This window comes from Myiozetetes cayanensis, unplaced genomic scaffold (assembly GCF_022539395.1).
Source record: "Myiozetetes cayanensis isolate MyiCay16 unplaced genomic scaffold, myiCay2020 scf21, whole genome shotgun sequence".
Classification (NCBI taxonomy): Eukaryota; Metazoa; Chordata; class Aves; order Passeriformes; family Tyrannidae; genus Myiozetetes; species Myiozetetes cayanensis.
In genome coordinates this window covers 7,056,766-7,073,682 of record NW_026087423.1, presented here as the reverse complement: position 1 = coordinate 7,073,682, position 16,917 = coordinate 7,056,766, and the positions used below count along the sequence as shown (strand labels likewise).

Sequence of the window (16,917 nt, the reverse complement as noted above, 5' to 3'; positions counted from 1 at the left end):
AGCCAAGTTTTGAGTCTCCCTGTCTTGAAAAAGGGGATCAGGTCAACACAGATCTAAGGCAGTGAAAGGCAGGGGATTAAGATTATTTTGTTTGCATCTTCTTGTGAGTAACAGAGTTGAAGAGAGGGTTCAGAGTATGTTTAATATTGATGCCACTATTGCTGTGTACCAGCTGAATAATACAATTTCTGAGGAAGCTGGAGGCTGACACAGCAAAGAGAAGCTCAGCACTACAAATACTTTGAGCTTGTTCTAAAACTATAACCAGCTTTAAAAATTCTTTAATCTCATGCTGTTTGCTTCTGAAAGCAGGACTGAGACTGTGCTTTTCCTTGTGCTTTTGACTTGTTGTTTCAAGGCTCTTTACGACAGTAATTCCTGATTTTCTTTATTTGGAAACCCTTCTTACACTGCTTTGGCTGAGCTTTGATTCATGACTGAACTGCTGGTAACTGCACGACGCTTGCAGGATGAGCTTTCATTGCACTGATAACAGCTCCTTGCTAACAAACATCCATGGAAAACTTCCCCCAGCACTGACCTCCCCTTCCCTCACTGCTGAGAGCAGGGTAGGAACTGTGAGGTGACCGGAGGTGGGAATAGGGGCAGCCTCCTCCCCTGTACAGTGCAGGCCAGTTAATAACAAACAGCACATCCATGAATAAATAAGAGTCTGGATTGTTTACTGAGCTCTTTATTTGTACAAAGAGGCATGGCAGGGAGTGGAGAATGAAAGCAAACAGGAATGCTGCTCCAGGGAACAAGGAGTGTGGCTGGGAGCTTCACCATCCACCCCTGTGAGCAGCACAGACAGCAGGCCAGGCTTTACAGCAGATGAAGGACTGAGAAAAATCAAGGATACAGGAATCAGTGAGCAAAAAAAAGGAGCAGAAAGCAATAGAACAATGCTGCCTTGCTTCCCTACTGTCGTTTCACTTGGATTAAGAAATCAATCTGTTCTAGGGAAGCTTCCAACTGTCATTTCACCAACCAGCAGCAAAGAAATTCCCCCATTCAATGCCAGTGGTCCTTCAACTGGAAGGGAAAACACCTCAGATGCAGCACAAGGGGTTAGAGAAAAGCTCAACACAATTGTTCTGGAAGTTACATTTTAAAACACTAAATAAATTACTAACAAAAACACCCCTATGTTAAATACCAAAGTAATAATTAGTAAAATCCAGTTACTACTCGTAGCAGTGCAAAACAAAATAGCAGCATTTGTATGAGTGGGATTCAGTGTAAACACTTGGATTTGTTACTGAAAATGCATAAATGGGTCTGGCTGGAGCTCAAACAATTCCAGAGAGCCTGAGCCTGGCAGGTCCCAGCATCTGCCTGGCTTGCAGACCTTTGGAGGCTCCTGTTCCCAGGAGGACAGTGACCAGCACGTGCTGGAAACCCTCACCGGCACCCCAGTTCCAAACAGGTTCAGCAGGGCTGGTTTGGTGTGAGGCTGTTTGGGGCTATCTAGCCAAGAGTTAAAGCAAATAGTGTTGGGAATGACAAGCCTAGCCCTGAACAGCTACACCAGGACAGGGTGTTTCTGCTCAGAGGGGAGAACGTGCCAGACCCCCTCCACCCCGCCCACTGCTGTGGTGGGTCACTGAGCCTTTGCCTTTGGACCATTTTTGATTGCTTTGGGTTGGAAGGGACCAGAAAGCTCATCCTGTTCCAACCCCCTGCCAGGGACAGGGACCCCTCCCACTAGACCAGGTTGCTCCAAGCCCTGTCCAACCCCCGAGACTCAGCGTTCAAACCAGGAACTGAAATAATGGGAAAACAAACGTGGCCGTGGCGTGACCGAGAGCGTGGAGCTGCTCCTCGGATGATGTTCTTGTGCTGACCCAGGCCCCGGGCGCCCACACGCCCCGGGGATGCTCCCGAGCGCATCCTGCAGGGCCATCCTCGCCGAAACGCTGCAATTTGGGAACAAGGGGCGTTGCTCCAGACACTCCTCGCAGCCAGCGGGGTTTGCTGCGAACACGCTGCCGGGAGCTCCGGGAGTCCCTTCGCTGAGGGCTGGGGTGTGATTTCCAGCCCCTGGACAGGCCCTCGCTGAAAGCAACGTCACGATGGAGCCGCACGATGCAGCGCGGGACAAGACGGGCGAAAAGCCACCCCCGCGTGGTCAGGGCATCGCCGGCGGCGGTGGGACAGCGGCTACCACAGGGGGGAACCAGAGCGGGGGTGGGACGGTGGGTACCAGACGGGAGAACAGGTGGGATGCAGCATTCCCTCGATGCCCCGGCAGGTCCCGCTCCGCTACCGCCGCCGCACGGGCCGGTACACGCAGATGGCCATGAGGACGATGGTGAGCAGGAGGGCGCTGAGGATGCTGCCGAGCAGCACTGCGGCGGGAAAAGAAACGGCGTTAATGAAACACTGATAACTCACTCCCGAGCCCCGGCCGGGCTGTGCCCCGTGCCCCCCGCTCCTCACCCAGGTTCTGGTGCTGCAGCACCGCGTAGGGCCGGCTGCGCTCCGCCGGGCCCGGGGACAGCGCCCAGCCCCGCGCCGCCGACAGCCCCATCGCGACAGCCGCGACACAGCACGGCCCGAGCGGCCCCGGCCCCGCCGCCCCTCGGGCTTTGTGCGCCGGGCCCGGCCCTGCCCCTTCCTGCCGCCCGCCCCGCCCCAGCTCCGGCCTTCCGGGGACCGGCCGAGGGAGCGGGGCCGGGAGTGGGATTGGGATTGGGGTCGGGAACGAGAGCAGCTCCGCCCCGCCTGTGCGCTCCGGCGCGTCCCTGAATCCCTGAGTGCAACTCCCCCAACCCTTCCCAGCTCCGTGTCCCTCCAAGCCCCATGTGCCCCCCCAGCCTCCGCCGCTGTGAAAGTGAGTTCTTGGAAGTGTTTAAGGGGCCCCAAGGCGCTGAGGAACGTCGAGGATGCACTGCGAGCGATAGGACGCGACTGGGAAGCCGCCGCAGGTGGCTGGTTCACACCAGTCCGGGGCTGCTTTACCCCGATCTAGGATTAACCTAGGATTGGTTTTAAAACGAGATATATAAAGGTCTTTAATTTTTGAAATGCCGGAGGCTGCCAGTTCTCTGGATGCCCCCGGCTCAGCCGTGATGGGATGTCAGGAAGCACCGACCTGCCCGGCTGAGGCAGCACCTGCCGAGACCCAGCCCAGGAACCCATCCCGGGGCCAGGCAATTCCTCTGCTGGGTATTGGACCATTGTAGCAGAACAAGGTGTTGGCGTGTCAGGACAGCGGCAGCCCCCGTGTCCCCCAGCCCATCCCGGAGCTCAGCCACGCCCGGTACTCCATGAACACAGAAAGGTGGGCTCCGGCTCCTCTCCCTCCAAGCATCGAGATCAGCTTTATTTTCCGTGTCACAGGACAGCTACAGACATGCACTGCTCTCACCCTGCGGGTGTGCACGGCCAGGCTTTGGGCATTTCCAGTGAGGTAATTCCTCCTCTGTCTGTGCTGGAAATCGGGGTTCTCCTCCAACCTGGGGAGTTTGGTCCCTTGGCTTCCAGCCCATGGGACACAGCGGTGGGTTCCATTCTCCCTGCTGTGAATCAGAGGAATCCCTGTAGTGGGTCCCATTCTCCCTGCTGTGGATCAGAGGAGGATTCCCTGATAGAAGTGAGAACAGGCTCCAGTCTGCCAGGACGTGCCAGCGGTGTCACTTCCACCAGGATGCTCGGGCACAGCATGGAGCTGCCGCTGGCACCGGGGGAGACACGAGGGGCAGTTTGTGGTGAGGAAGGCGGTGGCAGCTGCTCTCCTGCTGCCCCAGCAGTCCCTGTGTCCCCCGGCCATGCTGCTGCTCTACAGGACGGGTGCCAAGCCCACCACCTCTGCCCGGGGGGCTCGCGTGGTCTTCTCCGGCCGGATGCAGACGGCGAGGCGCTGAGGGAGAGAGCAGGAGAGGGAAAACACAGTGGGTTTCCTTGCTGCCATGGAGCCCTGCTCCTCTGAGTGCTTCCCAGGCAGCTCTCCCAGTGGGATTTAATTGCCACGTGAACAAAGATGCTGAGGACACATCAACCACCTGCCCAGCTCTCTGACCCATGTCTCGGGCTGACACGAGCAGGGGTCTCTGCCCACCCCAGCCCACCCAGGAGCTGTAGGATTGCCTATCATGCTCCTGACCTGCTTGAGAGACCCCGGTGTCCAGACGAGCTTGTACACCATGTAGAAGGGGATGCAGATGAAGGACGATGCTCCGATGAGGTGTCCCAGCGAGGTGCTCCACTCAGGGTACTGGTAGTCAAAGAGGGTCAGGGGTGGCTGGTCCAGGAGGGAGCTGATGACTATGAACTGTAGTGAGCAGAGCAGAGCTGTCAGGGACCTCAAATCCTGTGAGCAGGTTGGGCCCCTCACCCCAAGACAGACATTGAGAGGCTGGAGCATATCCAGAGAAGGGAATGGAGCTGGGGAGGGGGCTGGAGCACAGGTCTGATGAGGAGCAGCTGAGGGAGCTGGGGGGCTCAGCCTGGAGAAAAGGAGGCTCAGGGGGGAACCTTTTCCCTCTCTACAACACCCTGACAGGATGGTGGAGCCAGGTGGGGGTTGGGCTCTTCTCCAGAGTAATGAGTGACAGGACAACAGGAAATGGCCTCAAGTTGTACCAGGGGAGGTTTAGGAAATTAGGGAGAATTTCCTGTGCCCTGGCACAGGCTGCTCAGGGCAGTAGTGGAGTCCCCATCCCTGGAGGGATTTAGAAGCCATGTGGATGTGGCACTTAGGGACATGGGTTAGTGGTGGCCTTGGCAGTGCCGGGGAATGGTTGAACTTGATAATCTTAGAGGGCTTTCGCAACCCAATTGATTCCATGATCTCCTCAGCCCCACACTGATGGCAGCTCATCCCACGGGTTATCAGGTTAAGGGGGTGGAACGAGATGATCTTTAAGGTCCCTTCCAACCCAAACCAGCCTGTGATTCCATGATTCCATTAACACCATCCATGTCCCACTGCTACCCCCTGCTCTCCCAACCACGACAGGCCAGCGTGGATGTGTCGATGCCATCTCTCAGGCTCCCCCCCTTGCTGGGTGAGGGCTGGGGGTCTCTGTCTAACGACCCCCCGTGAGACAGTGGCCTGTGAAGGCTGCGAGTCCCCGTGCTGAAACAAGATCGTTTGCTGTCTGCTTTGATGATAATACTCCTCTCTTAATAACCAGGGCAGAGCGCTTAGAGTCATAATTAATCCTCACAAGGCCTCTTCTCCTGCAGATCCAGCGAGATTAGACCCCTCTGCCTCTTGCCAACGGCAGCCTTTGAAGTGCCGGGGGAGCTGGCATTTCAAAGGGGACGGATCCAGCCCCATGCACGGAGATGGACCTGTGGCCAGCCCTGCCAGGGACACCGTGACCAGGAGGATGGAACGAGGCTGCACTTGTGAGCATCCAGCTTTGCCCTGGAGCTGTGGAAGAGGCTGGAAAACGTACTTCCAGCTCCTGTTCTTGGTGAGACCCGCGTTCCTGGGGCCATGGGCAGCATGGCATTGCCCATGGCTGGAGCAGCAGCACAGGGAACTGGCAGGGAGAGCTGGCACGAGATCCCACAGCCCTCCTGTCCTCCCTCCTGGCTGCTTGGTCACCTCATGCAAGTGAGAGGGGAGTTATCCACGTCACAGGGAGCTGGGCAGCAGAGGGGAGAGTGGCTCCTGTGCAGGGTGTCCAGAGGGAGGAAGATGACCCTGTCTGTAGTTCTGGCCGTGGATACTCACTGCTAGCAAGGCAGGGCTGACAGCGACCCAGCACAGCTTCCAGAACAGCCCTGGGGTGAAGCCCAGCATGGCTTTGACATCGTGGGAGAACCTCTGTATCCCTGCCAGAGGAGAGAGCTGTCACAGCCCCGGGGACCCGCTGGGAATGTGGGTACGGGAACACTGACAGCCACATGGACACACCATCCATCCCCTTTCCAGGAGTCTTCCGCCCCTTAATCCCTGGATTTACTCACCTGTGTAGGGTTACACACCTGTGTAGGTGCCCATGGGATGTTTTCCATGACAGAGGCAGTTTCTTACCGTAAAACCAGGACACAGCTATGGTTTCCAGGAGCACCACTGCCAGGATGGAGCAGCCAGCACCGAACTCCTCCAGCAGCTTCACCACGTAGGCTCCCCCCTGGAGCAGCACGAGGAGGGAGGGCAGCTGCAGACCCCGCAGGGGTGAAGGAGTGGGAGTGTGGGCATCAGGGATAGGGCTGTTCCAGTGGGGCTGTTCCAGGTACTCACATAGGTGAGGGTGCTCAGGGAGCCCAGGAAAGAGACTGTGATGAGGCCGAGGACAAAGAGCTCCCGTCGCCCGGCCAGGATCTGGGGATACTCATCCATCACGGCTGTGATCACGGCCTCCAGGCCCCCAAACTGCAAAGGAAATGCTGGCATGGAGTGGGGAAATGGGATGTGGGGACAGTCCTGCTCTCCAAGAAAATCCACTCCCTCTGTGGCAGAGTGGAGATGTCCCATCCCATCCCATCCATCCCTCATCACCCTGCTGGGGACATGGCTGGGCTCTCCCTCTCCACAGAGGCACCTACTGTGCTGTCCAGCCCCAGCGTGATCATCATCAGGAAGAAGATGATGGCGAAGAAGGTGGATCCCACCATGTTGGCAATTGCTTCAGGGTAGGTGATGAAAAGGAGGCTTGGCCCTAGGAGGGGACACTGGCTTGGTTGGCTGCCCCTGGCACAGCCCCGTGTGTGGGCGGGAATGTGCTTGGGGAAGGTGCTGCTGGAGGGATGAGAACCTTTATCTCTGGCTACATCCTCCACCTCCACGTCCCTCATCTCAGCCATGTAGCCCAGCACGGTGAAGATGACGAAGCCTGAGAGGAAGCTGGTGAGGCAGTTCACTGCACTGGTGATGAGAGCATCCCTGGAGGGCACAAAGGAGGGAGATCCCCCCCTCCAGATTAGCCCTTGCTACAGTTCAGCTGCCCTGGCCACCTTTCCCCCCATCCTGTTCCCTCTTCTGGCCCCTCACACCAAAGTCATCAGTGAAATGGGGAAAGATGCTCAGCCTGCAGCCACGGGGACCAGGAGCTGTCAGGATGTGCCCCTGCTGCAGCTGTGCCCGTGCAGCACCTGTGACCACCGGGATCCGTGGCTGCGGAACTCACCGGTAGCAGTTGTTGTGGAAATGGTTGTAACTGGCCAGAGCAAGGAGTACTCCAAATCCAGGACCCAAGGAGAAGAAAATCTGTGCAGCAGCATCAACCCAAACCTGGCAGGAGGAGCGACAGGAGAATGGGCAGGGCAGGGGGTTCTTGGGGCTGGGATGGGGCTGGGAGGTGCCCCCCGGTACCCACAGCATGGAAACCCCATGGCACAGGGATGGGGGCTGTGATGGCACATGTGTCCAGACCTCGTCTCCTGCCTGCCCCATCCCCTCAGGGAATGTCACAAGGTGGAGGGAGCTGGTATCCACCCTGGGGTCCTCCAGCAGCAGAATTAAGCAGTGTCAGCTGTACTTGCCCATGCTTGGAGGGGGATGGAGTTGAGGCGAGCCCTAAACCCCCATACCCACTCCTGCCGGCAGGTTCGGTGCTGGCAGCACAGCCCTCATTACCTTTAATGAGAATTCTCAAGTGCTGCCTGGTAATTACCCACAGGAAGCCCATTGTCAGGCTGGGGCGAGAGCACAGCACAAACAAAACCCGGTGAAAATGAGATGGGTGATTCAATTACGGATTTACATTTCCAAGAGCCTGTCCAGGGCACCTTGTTTCTGTGGGAACAAGTGGCCCCATCCCCTGTGGCGGGGCCGGACCCGTGGGCAGGGGTGGGTGGGTGTCCCAGGGAGGGTGTCTGTGTCCTGCCATCCCCGGGGCAGTGGGTCCCCCCGCCGTGCACTCACCGCGGTGCTCAGGAGTTTGCCCCAGTCCGGCCGCAGGTAGAAGACGACTCCTCTCCAGGCGCCGGGCAGGGTGGCCCCCCGGATCAGCAGGATGAGGAGGACGACGTAGGGCAGGGTGGCCGTCACCCACACCACCTGGGGGGACACAGCCCTCATCCCATGGCACCTCCGAGCACCCAGCCCCTCCCTGTGTCGGGCACAGCTCACTCGGGGTGCCCTGAGGGGCAGGGGCTGGTGGGGAGGGAGGTGATATTCTCTCTTCCTGCAGTCAGGTGAGTGGGAAAACCCCCACCAGGTGATGGGTCCCTCTTGCCCAGGGCTCTGGCACGTCCGTGTCAGGGCAGGGCTGCTGCTGGAGCCCTCCTTACCTTCCCAGAGGTTTTCACCCCTTTCCACAGGCTGAAGTAGACGATGGCGAAGATGAGGAAGAGGCAGAGGAGCAGCTGCCAGTGGATCCCCCCTATGTCATACAGACCCCTGGATTTATGGATCTCCAGGACCTTCCTCCTGCAGGCAGAGATTCCCACAGCCAGGGAGCAGAATCAACTCCGGGCAGGCAGTCCTGAGCTTCCCAGGAGCATTCCCACCTGACAGCCTGCTCCCAGGCACCTGCTTCCAAGCAGCAGACCCAAGTGCCTCCATAGGGACATGCCCAGCTTTAAACACACCACCCACATCCGTGGACTTACGTGTAGAACTCCTCGGCAGGGGACCTGGAGAAGTTGGTCCAGGTCACGTTGCTCCTGCCGAAGTAGTTGGTGCAGTCAGGGGTGTTCCAGGGGTTGTCGCAGCTCGCCCAGGGCAGGGTGCCCGAGAAGGACGAGTAGAAGTAGTAGAGAGCCCAGGCAATGATGGTGTTGTAGTAGAAGGAGACGTAGAGGCCAATGATGCAGATGGCAAAGCCGATGCCTGGGAGAAGCCAGGAGCAGGCTCAGCCCCTGGGACACGGCTGTGGGGACTGGCACTGCCAGCACGGCCCTGCTCCCCAGCACTTGGGCTCTGGGCTGGGGGGCTCTCACCTTTAAAGATGGGGCAGATGCGCTTCCAGATGGGGATGGCTCCTGTCCTGTGGAACTGCCCCAGGGCTAGCTCCATGTAGAAGAGGGGCACCCCTCCAAAAACAGCCATCAGCGTGTAGGGGATGAGGAAGGCTCCTGTGGGGTGGGAGCAGAGCAGGGTCACCACCGGGCTGCCAGGGGAGGACCATGGTATTGTCACCTTCCTCCCTCACGGTGCTGCCCCAGTGTAGAACGACAGGTTTGGGTGTGTTTTGTGAGATGCTTTGGAAATGATCTGGGGCTCAGAGATGTGAGCTCCTGCTTGGAGTCCCAGCTTCTTGGGCTTCCCAGGACTCCCCTGCTGGCCAGGATGGTACAAAGAGCCACACAAACCATTGGGGTGCAGGGGAGGGGACATCAAGCACCCCTCAGGTCTAGAAGTATTTTGGAGAAAATCCCACTGAATACGCGCAGCCACCCCAAGATGCATAATTAAGCTGTAATCTGCATTATTCATAACAGTCTCATTTTTACCAGGGCTACACTCATACCCCATGGAGGTTTTGGAAGTGGAGCTGCTCTCTGAGTTCTGCTGGGACTAGTTAATTTAACCCCCACGGCTCCTCTGTCTGAGAGCCCTCTGTGTGCGTGTGGTGTGGCATCCCCAGCACTCCCAACATTCCCAGTATCTCCAGCACCCTCCTGCATTGCATTCCCCACTTGCCAGGCTGGACTGGCCCAGCAGGGCGATGTTTTCTCCAGTGTTTCCCTTCCAGGCAGGTCCCAGGCTGTGGGTGAGCCCAGTGCTGGTCATCCTGGTGCTCCTGTTCCACAGGGACTGTGGCTGTGCTCCCCCAGAGCTGCTGCCTGAACTCCTCACCCTCCTGTGTGCGTGGGGTGGGTGGAAATCCGCCACCCCATCCACAGCCACACAGAGGGGCTCAGCTTTGGTCCCAGTCCCACAGGAGCAACTCACAAATAACTGTGCTTCAGCGTGGGCACCTGGGATCCACAGTTTTGCCTTGAGTATGGAACTAATTACCTCTTTCTAATTTTCCCAAGCAGTAGAAGATGTTCCCTGAAAGCTGACTTTGGCAATTAAATCCGCTGCGCTTTCCCAAACAGCACAAAATTCTCATCCCTCCTTTTTGATTTCCATGTGAGGGGGGTTTCTACCCTGCTCCATTTAAAGCAATTTATTTAGTTGTCATTTACTGAAAGATTTTTCCTGCACAAAGCTTTTGTATCTTCATTTTCCATTGATCCCTCAAAGGCTGAACCCCTCGGAGCCAGGGCTGTCCATGGAGTCCAGCACCGCTGGCCAGGATCCACGGCAGGAGAGTGGGATGCTTGTGAGGATGATTTTAAACCAAGCCACCCCAAAGGGCAGCTTCCCAGAGTCCCAGGATCGTAAAGTGTATGAACCTCCCACCCCAGATTTAGAGATCTTAATCCTTTTTCGCAGTTCAGACCATGCTAATTTTCCCTTTGTGATCCTAGAGCTGCTAACACACCTCTAACTCCATGGGGAAAGGAGGGAAAGACACCAGGGAAGGAGGGGAGGACCCCAGGGAAGGAGGATGGAGGGAAGGGAGGAGGATTTTGAATGAAGAAAGGCACAAACAGAACAGAGACAGATGTCAGGAGAAGTTGGGTCGGTTTCTAAACCGCCCTGTCCAGAGCAGAGCAGCTGGAGACAAAGAAAGAAAAGAAACGGGGAGTTTTTCAGGGTGGGAAAGATGGAAAATGAGAAAAAAGGTGTCTTTTCTTCGAAAGAAGACTTAAATAACCCCAGTGGTGTCCTTACCCCCTCCATTCTGGTAGCAGATGTAAGGGAACCGCCAGACGTTGCCCAGATCGACGGCAAATCCGATGACCGAGAGGAGGAAATCCATCTTTTTGCTCCACTTGTCCCTGGGGTGGGTTTGGGGGTTTAGGGGTGCAGGGCTGGGGGGAGGACCCGGGCAGGGGGTCGTGCCCTGCCGGGCAGGGCTGGCAGGGGGACCCGGGCAGGGCTGCTCTGCCATCCTGCTGCCCCGGCAAATCCTGCAGGATTCAGGCTGAGTAACTTGGGGCCGGGGAGGATTTTTCTGTTGCTGATGACAGATCCGAGGAGGGGAGGGTCAGGCTGACTGCGCTTCCCCACCTCCCGCTGGAAACCCACGGCACGGAGAGCAGCCGGCAGGGAAAGCAGAGCCATGCTCTGATCAAAGGCAGGAGGGGAGAGCAGCCCCCGAGCACGAACCAGCCTGATCCCGCAGGGACCGCCAGCTTCATCCTGTGGGGACCCACCTCACCCCGTGGGGATCAGCCTGACCTCGTGGGGACCAGCCTGACCCCACAGAGACCATCCTCACCCCACAGGGACCACCCTCACCCCGAGGGTCCCGTCCCCTCAGCACCTGCTGGGTGTGTTTTGGGGCTGGGCTGGTGAAACAGGACTGTGTTTCCTCCTGAAAAATCCCTATTTCTCCATCCCTGGTGTTTTGCTATTACCACTCTGCAAATGATGACACCAGACCCAGCGGAGGAAGTGACCACTCACTTTTGCAGGGAAAGATCAGGAATCATGGAATGATTTGGGTTGGAAGGGACATTTAAAGGTCACCTTATCCATCTGGGCTCGCTGGGCCTCTCTGGGGTGTGAATTGTTGGGAATAAGCCACATGAAATTGAAATAACTTTCACAGCTGAGCTGTGACCAGGAGGGGATGGCAGTGTCCCCAGAGCCACCGCTCTGCCCTGTGTCAGTTTAACAGCAGATTTTATTGCAGTGAAGCGTGCCTGTGCAAGGGGTCACCGGGTGCTCCCAGGGCTCGGGAGGCTCCAGCCCTGGCTGTCCCAGCCTTTCTCATCTGTAATTAAAAGAAACTACAGGAAAGACCACGAGAGCCGGAGCTGGAGCTGCGGTTTCAGGGCCAGGGTGAGCAGGTTGCTGTGATGACGTGATGCAGCTGCCCGGTGTCTGCCTGGTGTCTGCCCAGCATGGGAAGCCTCTGGACACTGTTAATCCCTCAGACACACACATGGAGACCCGTCAGAAACCTCCAGTTAAAAACACATTTTATTTTTTTATTATTCTGGCCCCGACTGTTTGGGCTGTCATGGGATGGAATCAGAACCATGGAGTCACTGAGGTTGGAAAAGCCCTCTAAGACCATCAAGTCCAACTGTTCCCCCAGCACTGCCAAGGCCACCACTAACCCATGTCCCTACGTGCCACATCTGCACACCCCTGGTTGTGGAGGAGCAGCAGGGGACACAGCTCTGCCATGGTGCATCACCCACCTGCACAAAGTGATCCTGAGAGCCTGGGAAGGGGATGTTTTTGTCCGAATGAACCACCCCACCTGCATTTGGCTGCCCCCTCCACCTCACCATGTGCCCCTGGGTGTCCCCTGACCCGGTGTGGGGAGCATGAACTGGAGTGACCAGCCCTGGGCTGCCCCCTCCCAGTGGGCAGGGACAGGTGTGGGTTCTGGTCCCATCAATCCCCACACCGGGTGGGCTGCACTCTACAGGCTTCTCCTGCCGTGCTGTGGAACCCAAAGTTACTGTTCCTTTAACAGGAAATTATTGTTCCTTTAACACCTCTCCTTTGAAATACAACAGTTTTCTGCTTATGGGTTTACGAGGAGCAATGAGACTTTACCCCAAGTGAAGGGGTTGGGTTGGATGGTGTCAGGATGGTCTCTGCTCTGAGTGGAGAGCGAGTGAAGGTTGGGGGGGTCCCACCACAGCCAGACAGAGCCCCTCCACCATCAACCCCCCCTCCATGAGCCCTGCTGCAGCTCTCCCTGAGCTAAGCCCCAGCACACAGGTGAGGGACAGTTAATCTCCTGCGGTTTATACAGGATTTGTGTCACTCCTGGGACTTTGCAGAGCCGTGGATTCCAGTCCCAGTCCTTCAGTGCAGGTGTGGAGATGAAAGCCAAGGCTGTGCTCAGCGGTGGGGGCCGCGGGGGCTGCCAGAGGGGCTGCCCTTGTCCCAGGCTTTGGGATGAAGGTGAGAAATCCCTGCTGCTGGTGTGATCTGCCTGTGGAGCGTGCTGGGGGAGCAGGGTTTAACACCCTGACCAAAGACCAGCTCAAGCATGAATGACAGAACAGAGGCAGCTGGTGCCATAGCAACTGTAAAAAATAATAGATAATAGCATTTTCTCCGTTGCTGACCCTTCTTTTCTCTGTGTGGTTTACATGGAATGGCTCTGTGTAACGAAGGGGGAGACTCTCCTGTCCCCTGGTCCTGCCCCTGCTCAGGAAGGCTCAGCAGATGGACTCAGTCACTGCCAGGCCTGATTGAAGGAGCTGGCTGAGGGGTCTGAGGGGAACTGTGGGTGTCTGTGGGGGTCTGCAGGGGTCTGTGTGGAGCAAGGACACCCTCAGCACAGGTTCACACCTTTCCTGGTGTGAAGAAGCAGCTGTTCAAACTTTGGCATCTTTTAAAACTGAACTACTTTCTCTCCTGAAGAGCCCCCTTTATTCCCCACACTGATCTGTTGAATCACACGGGATGGGCTTTGTCCTCCCTCCTTGGGCAGAGCTGGGTGTGCAGGAACAGTGTGAGCCCTGCACAGCTGGAGCTGTTCCCACAGCAGCTCCAAGCTGGAGCTGTGCAGTGCTTTGCCAGCACAGGGATGTGCCCGCTGCTGTCTGAAAGCTCCCTGTGCTGAGGCGCTGCCCGGTATCTGTTTCCCAGGCACCGCTGCTGCTCCGCTCCAGCCCAGGGAGTGTGCTGCACCGTCAGTTCAATGCCTCCATCCCTGATAGATCCCCCAGGTCCTCGCTGGGGAATGAGCCATAAATGCTCCCATCCTGCTCCCCCAGCTCCCACCCTCTCCTGGGGCACCTGGCCCCCCACCCGTGCCGCCGTCCCTCCGCAGCAGGTCAGGGCTGCGCTGTCAAAGCAATGAGGGCAGAGCTTTGAAATCTCCCTTTGTTTTAGAAGCTGCAAGGTGGAAAGAGCAGTGCAGGTTCTCATGGCTGCTGGAGACGGGAGGAGGGCGGGGGAGAGGTGTCTTGGGGAGATCATGGAATGGTTTGGTTTGGAAGGGACCTTAAAGCTCATCCCATTCCACCCCCTGACATGAGGAGTAACACCTTCCACTATCCCAGGTTGCTCCAAGCCCCATCCAACCTGGCCTTGGACACTTACAGGGATGGGGCAGCCACAGCTTCTCTGGGCAAGCTGTGCCAGAGCCTCACCCCCCTTACAGGGAAGAATTTCTTCCAATATCATGCTGTCTCAACACAGACACACTCTGTTTATTTCTGCTTTTCCCTGTTATTTTCCTTATTCAAAGTGCAAGTGACCTTAGACTGAAAACAGTTTGAATCCAGCTCAAATCAGATTTAAATTTGAATATCCACTGCACTAGAAGTTGCTTCCAAACACCACAATGACTTGATTAGCAGATTGCTTTTATCCCACCTGCTCATCCGTGCAGGGAAATGCAGAGGAGCGAGTTGTGCTCTTAAAACAACTATCCTGTTTAAGGTGCAGAGGCAGCAGTGGGAAGTTTAATTTAATTAGCATGATACTCAGAGATGTAACTTAATCCCATTAAGTATAGATCAACGTGCTCTCATTTAAGCTCTCCAGGCTCCAGAAAATAGGGGCCAATCATCTCCCACCTGTCCTTAATCCAGGGAGAAGAAAAATATTCCAAGGGAAAGGAATTAGCAAGGCTTGGGGAGAGCTTGTCCTTGTGCTTCTTTCAGCTGATTTTTCCCCAAAGGAAGGTAATAAATTAGTGATTTACTACCCCTGTGTAACAGGGCTGTTCCTGAATGGCAGGTTTAGGTCAGACCCTCATCCTGGGCTGGAGAAGCTTCATAGAGACTGGAGCTGTGCCAGGCTGTACCTGACACGGTGCCGTGCCCAGCTCCTCAGGAACCTGGCACCTTCTCCGTGCCAGCATCTGCAGGTATGCAGAGCCACAGCTTTGCTGTGCCCCAGGGAAAATTCAGGGCCAGGGGCGTGAGTGAACTGTCTGTGCCTTGGTAATTGCACTCACTGCTATCTCATGGTGCTCCCACACAGTGTTTGATGAGGCCAGGACACGTCATTATGGGTATTTATTAGTGTGTATTAATTGCCTGTCCAGACTGTGGGGCCTGTGGTCAGCAGTAAGTGACAGGCAGGGTGGCAGAGCTACAAGCAAGGCTGGAGCCCCTGGTCGGGGCCAGCTCCTGACTGGGCTGTGGGTCTCGGGTCAGACCAGGAAAGCCTTGGGCTCCTGTGTCTTTGGTCCTTCTCGTCCCACACCCCTTTTTGGGGAAAGGGGACCCCAACCACAGGGCTCTCCATGGACAGACCCCTGGCACAGGCTGCTGGGCAGAGGGGATGTGCTGGTGCAGCTTGTGAGAGCGGCACTGGGCTTGCTGCCCCGTGGGTCCACAGCCAGTGTCCATGGGGAGCAGAGCCACAGCCAGTGTCCATGAGGAGCAGAGCCACAGCCAGTGTCCATGAGGAGCAGAGCCACAGCCAGTGTCCATGAGGAGCAGAGCTGCAGCCATAGGGACAAACCAGGCACACAGTCCCCAGCGTGGCACAGCCTTAGGCCAGGGTGATTCTCTGGGCTGGGATCAGAATTCTGAGGGTCAAGTAAACACTCAGTGATTGCAAAGGGGAGCTGTGACCCCACCAGCAGCACCCAGAGCTGCCCAGGCCAGATTCCCATGGATCCTAGAATCTTTCTGGGATCTATCTGGATCAGGGATCACATGCTGCCAATCAAGCTGTGCCTGTTGCTGCAACTTAGTAACATTTGTACAGCCACCACCTTTGTTAACAGGTACTTAACAAGGAAATAAACAGTGAAAAGCAAACAGAGGACACGGAAATAGGTTTTCCTCTTCAAGTGATATGACCCAGGTCTCCTCCTGGCCCCTATAACATACAAAAAGGACTGAATTCAGATTAATTCTGAGTCCAGAGGTCCCTCCTGTTCTCCTGCCAGTCCAGGCAGTGGAGGGGAACCATTGGGAGCATCATTTCTGCTGTCTTCAGAGCCACCAAGCATCAGCACAAAGGGAAAGCCTCCGAGGCAGAGGGTGCAGCCCAGCTTCAGGAGCAGCAGAGCAGATCACAGGGGGATGGCAGAGGTGGGAGCACATCCCTGCTGCCCATGCCAGGATTAGTCCCCATGGCAGAAAGGGCCAGCGGGGCTGTGCCAGTGGCCCTGTGCCCACGTGCAGCATGGCCAGGCACCGCTGCCCTCGCAATAATACAGTTTGTAGTTATTGGAAACTGGACTGCGGAGGAGCCGGGATGCTGTTTCTATGGAAATGTCCTGGAACACCAAACGAGGGAAGAGGAAAACAGAAGATGGAGCTGCAGGCAGGGCACTTTCCGAGGAGCTGTGATTTTTGAGAGGAGGAGAAGGGGGTCTCTGATGACTTGGTCTCCTCTGGTCCCTGGAGCATGCCTGGATGGTGTGGGGCTGTGAGCACATGGGTGTTTCCCCATTCCTTTGGACTCACAGAGCCCTGACCCCCAGTCCAAGGATGGACACTGCCCCAGCAACCCCGTGTGCAGGGACACCCCGAGGGCTCTCCCTGTCCCGTGTCACCCAGCTGCCACCTCCTGGGGGCACTTCGGCCTCGGGTCCCCTGGGGCCTGGCTGGGGGGAAAGGGGTCCAGGCTGGGGGGTGCCTGGTGGCGGTGGTGTGCCCTGGGAGCTGGAGGATGGCTGGGACCCCAGTGAGGGTACGGTCCAGGTTGAGCCGCTGCCAGGGGTGCTGGTGCCCGGTGCTATCGGTGTCGGTGCCCGGTGTCGGGGGTGCTGTGGGTGCCCGGGGATCGGTGCAGGGAGTGCCGCTGCCGGGAGTCCTGGGGATGCCGGGGGTCCCGGTGCCGGGGCTCTGTGCTCGGTGCTGGCTGTGCCGGGGGTGCCGGTGCCCGGTGCTCGGTTCTCGGTGCCAGGCGCGGATTGGCGGCGGCGGCGGCCCCTCCCCAGCGGGGCGGGCGGTCGGGCGGCCCGTCCCGGTGTGCCCGGCAGTCTGCGGGCGCTGCGGAGCCGAGCAGGGCCATGGCGGCGGCCCCGGCGGGTGAGGATGGGAACGGGGGGACCGGGGATGGGGGCGGCGGGG

General features: G+C 57.3%; 3 protein-coding genes across 3 annotated transcripts in view; 1 reads left to right on the top strand and 2 right to left on the bottom strand.

Moving 5' to 3' along the window:
* Positions 1–678: 678 nt before the first annotated feature.
* On the bottom strand, positions 679–2,607 carry CUNH12orf76 (chromosome unknown C12orf76 homolog). Its single transcript, XM_050318384.1, has 2 exons — positions 2,443–2,607; positions 679–2,351 (listed from the first exon to the last, which is right to left on the bottom strand). The coding sequence occupies exons 1-2, from the start codon at positions 2,531–2,533 to the stop codon at positions 2,266–2,268; spliced, it is 177 nt and encodes a 58-aa protein (XP_050174341.1). The 5' UTR covers positions 2,534–2,607; the 3' UTR covers positions 679–2,265.
* A 699-nt stretch (positions 2,608–3,306) lies between these two features.
* On the bottom strand, positions 3,307–16,858 carry LOC126641749 (sodium-dependent serotonin transporter-like). The gene is made up of 14 exons (XM_050318764.1): positions 16,596–16,858; positions 10,631–10,737; positions 8,845–8,979; positions 8,515–8,734; positions 8,194–8,332; positions 7,826–7,960; positions 7,089–7,192; positions 6,717–6,844; positions 6,508–6,620; positions 6,203–6,334; positions 5,993–6,092; positions 5,690–5,790; positions 4,109–4,276; positions 3,307–3,865 (listed from the first exon to the last, which is right to left on the bottom strand). The coding sequence occupies exons 1-14, from the start codon at positions 16,856–16,858 to the stop codon at positions 3,785–3,787; spliced, it is 1,926 nt and encodes a 641-aa protein (XP_050174721.1). The 3' UTR covers positions 3,307–3,784.
* SGSM1 (small G protein signaling modulator 1) overlaps positions 16,806–16,917 on the top strand; it is a 38,943-nt gene continuing 38,831 nt past the window's right edge. The window contains 1 exon segment of the mRNA XM_050318360.1: positions 16,806–16,875. Coding sequence (XP_050174317.1) covers positions 16,857–16,875 — 19 coding nt within the window. The 5' untranslated portion in view covers positions 16,806–16,856.

Bases quoted from the DNA above. Each gene is read 5' to 3' on its own strand.
- LOC126641749 (XM_050318764.1), bottom strand. From the start codon at position 16,858: ATGGCCCTGCTCGGCTCCGCAGCGCCCGCAGACTGCCGGGCACACCGG. The intron at 8,980-10,630 runs GTAAGGACACCA...CCCACCCCACAG, and splicing joins CTGCTACCAGAATGGAGGGG to GAGCCTTCCTCATCCCCTAC. The intron at 8,333-8,514 runs GTAAGTCCACGG...CTCTGCCTGCAG, and splicing joins CCTGCCGAGGAGTTCTACAC to GAGGAAGGTCCTGGAGATCC.
- CUNH12orf76 (XM_050318384.1), bottom strand. From the start codon at position 2,533: ATGGGGCTGTCGGCGGCGCGGGGCTGGGCGCTGTCCCCGGGCCCGGCG. The intron at 2,352-2,442 runs GTGAGGAGCGGG...TTCCCGCCGCAG, and splicing joins GCTGCAGCACCAGAACCTGG to TGCTGCTCGGCAGCATCCTC.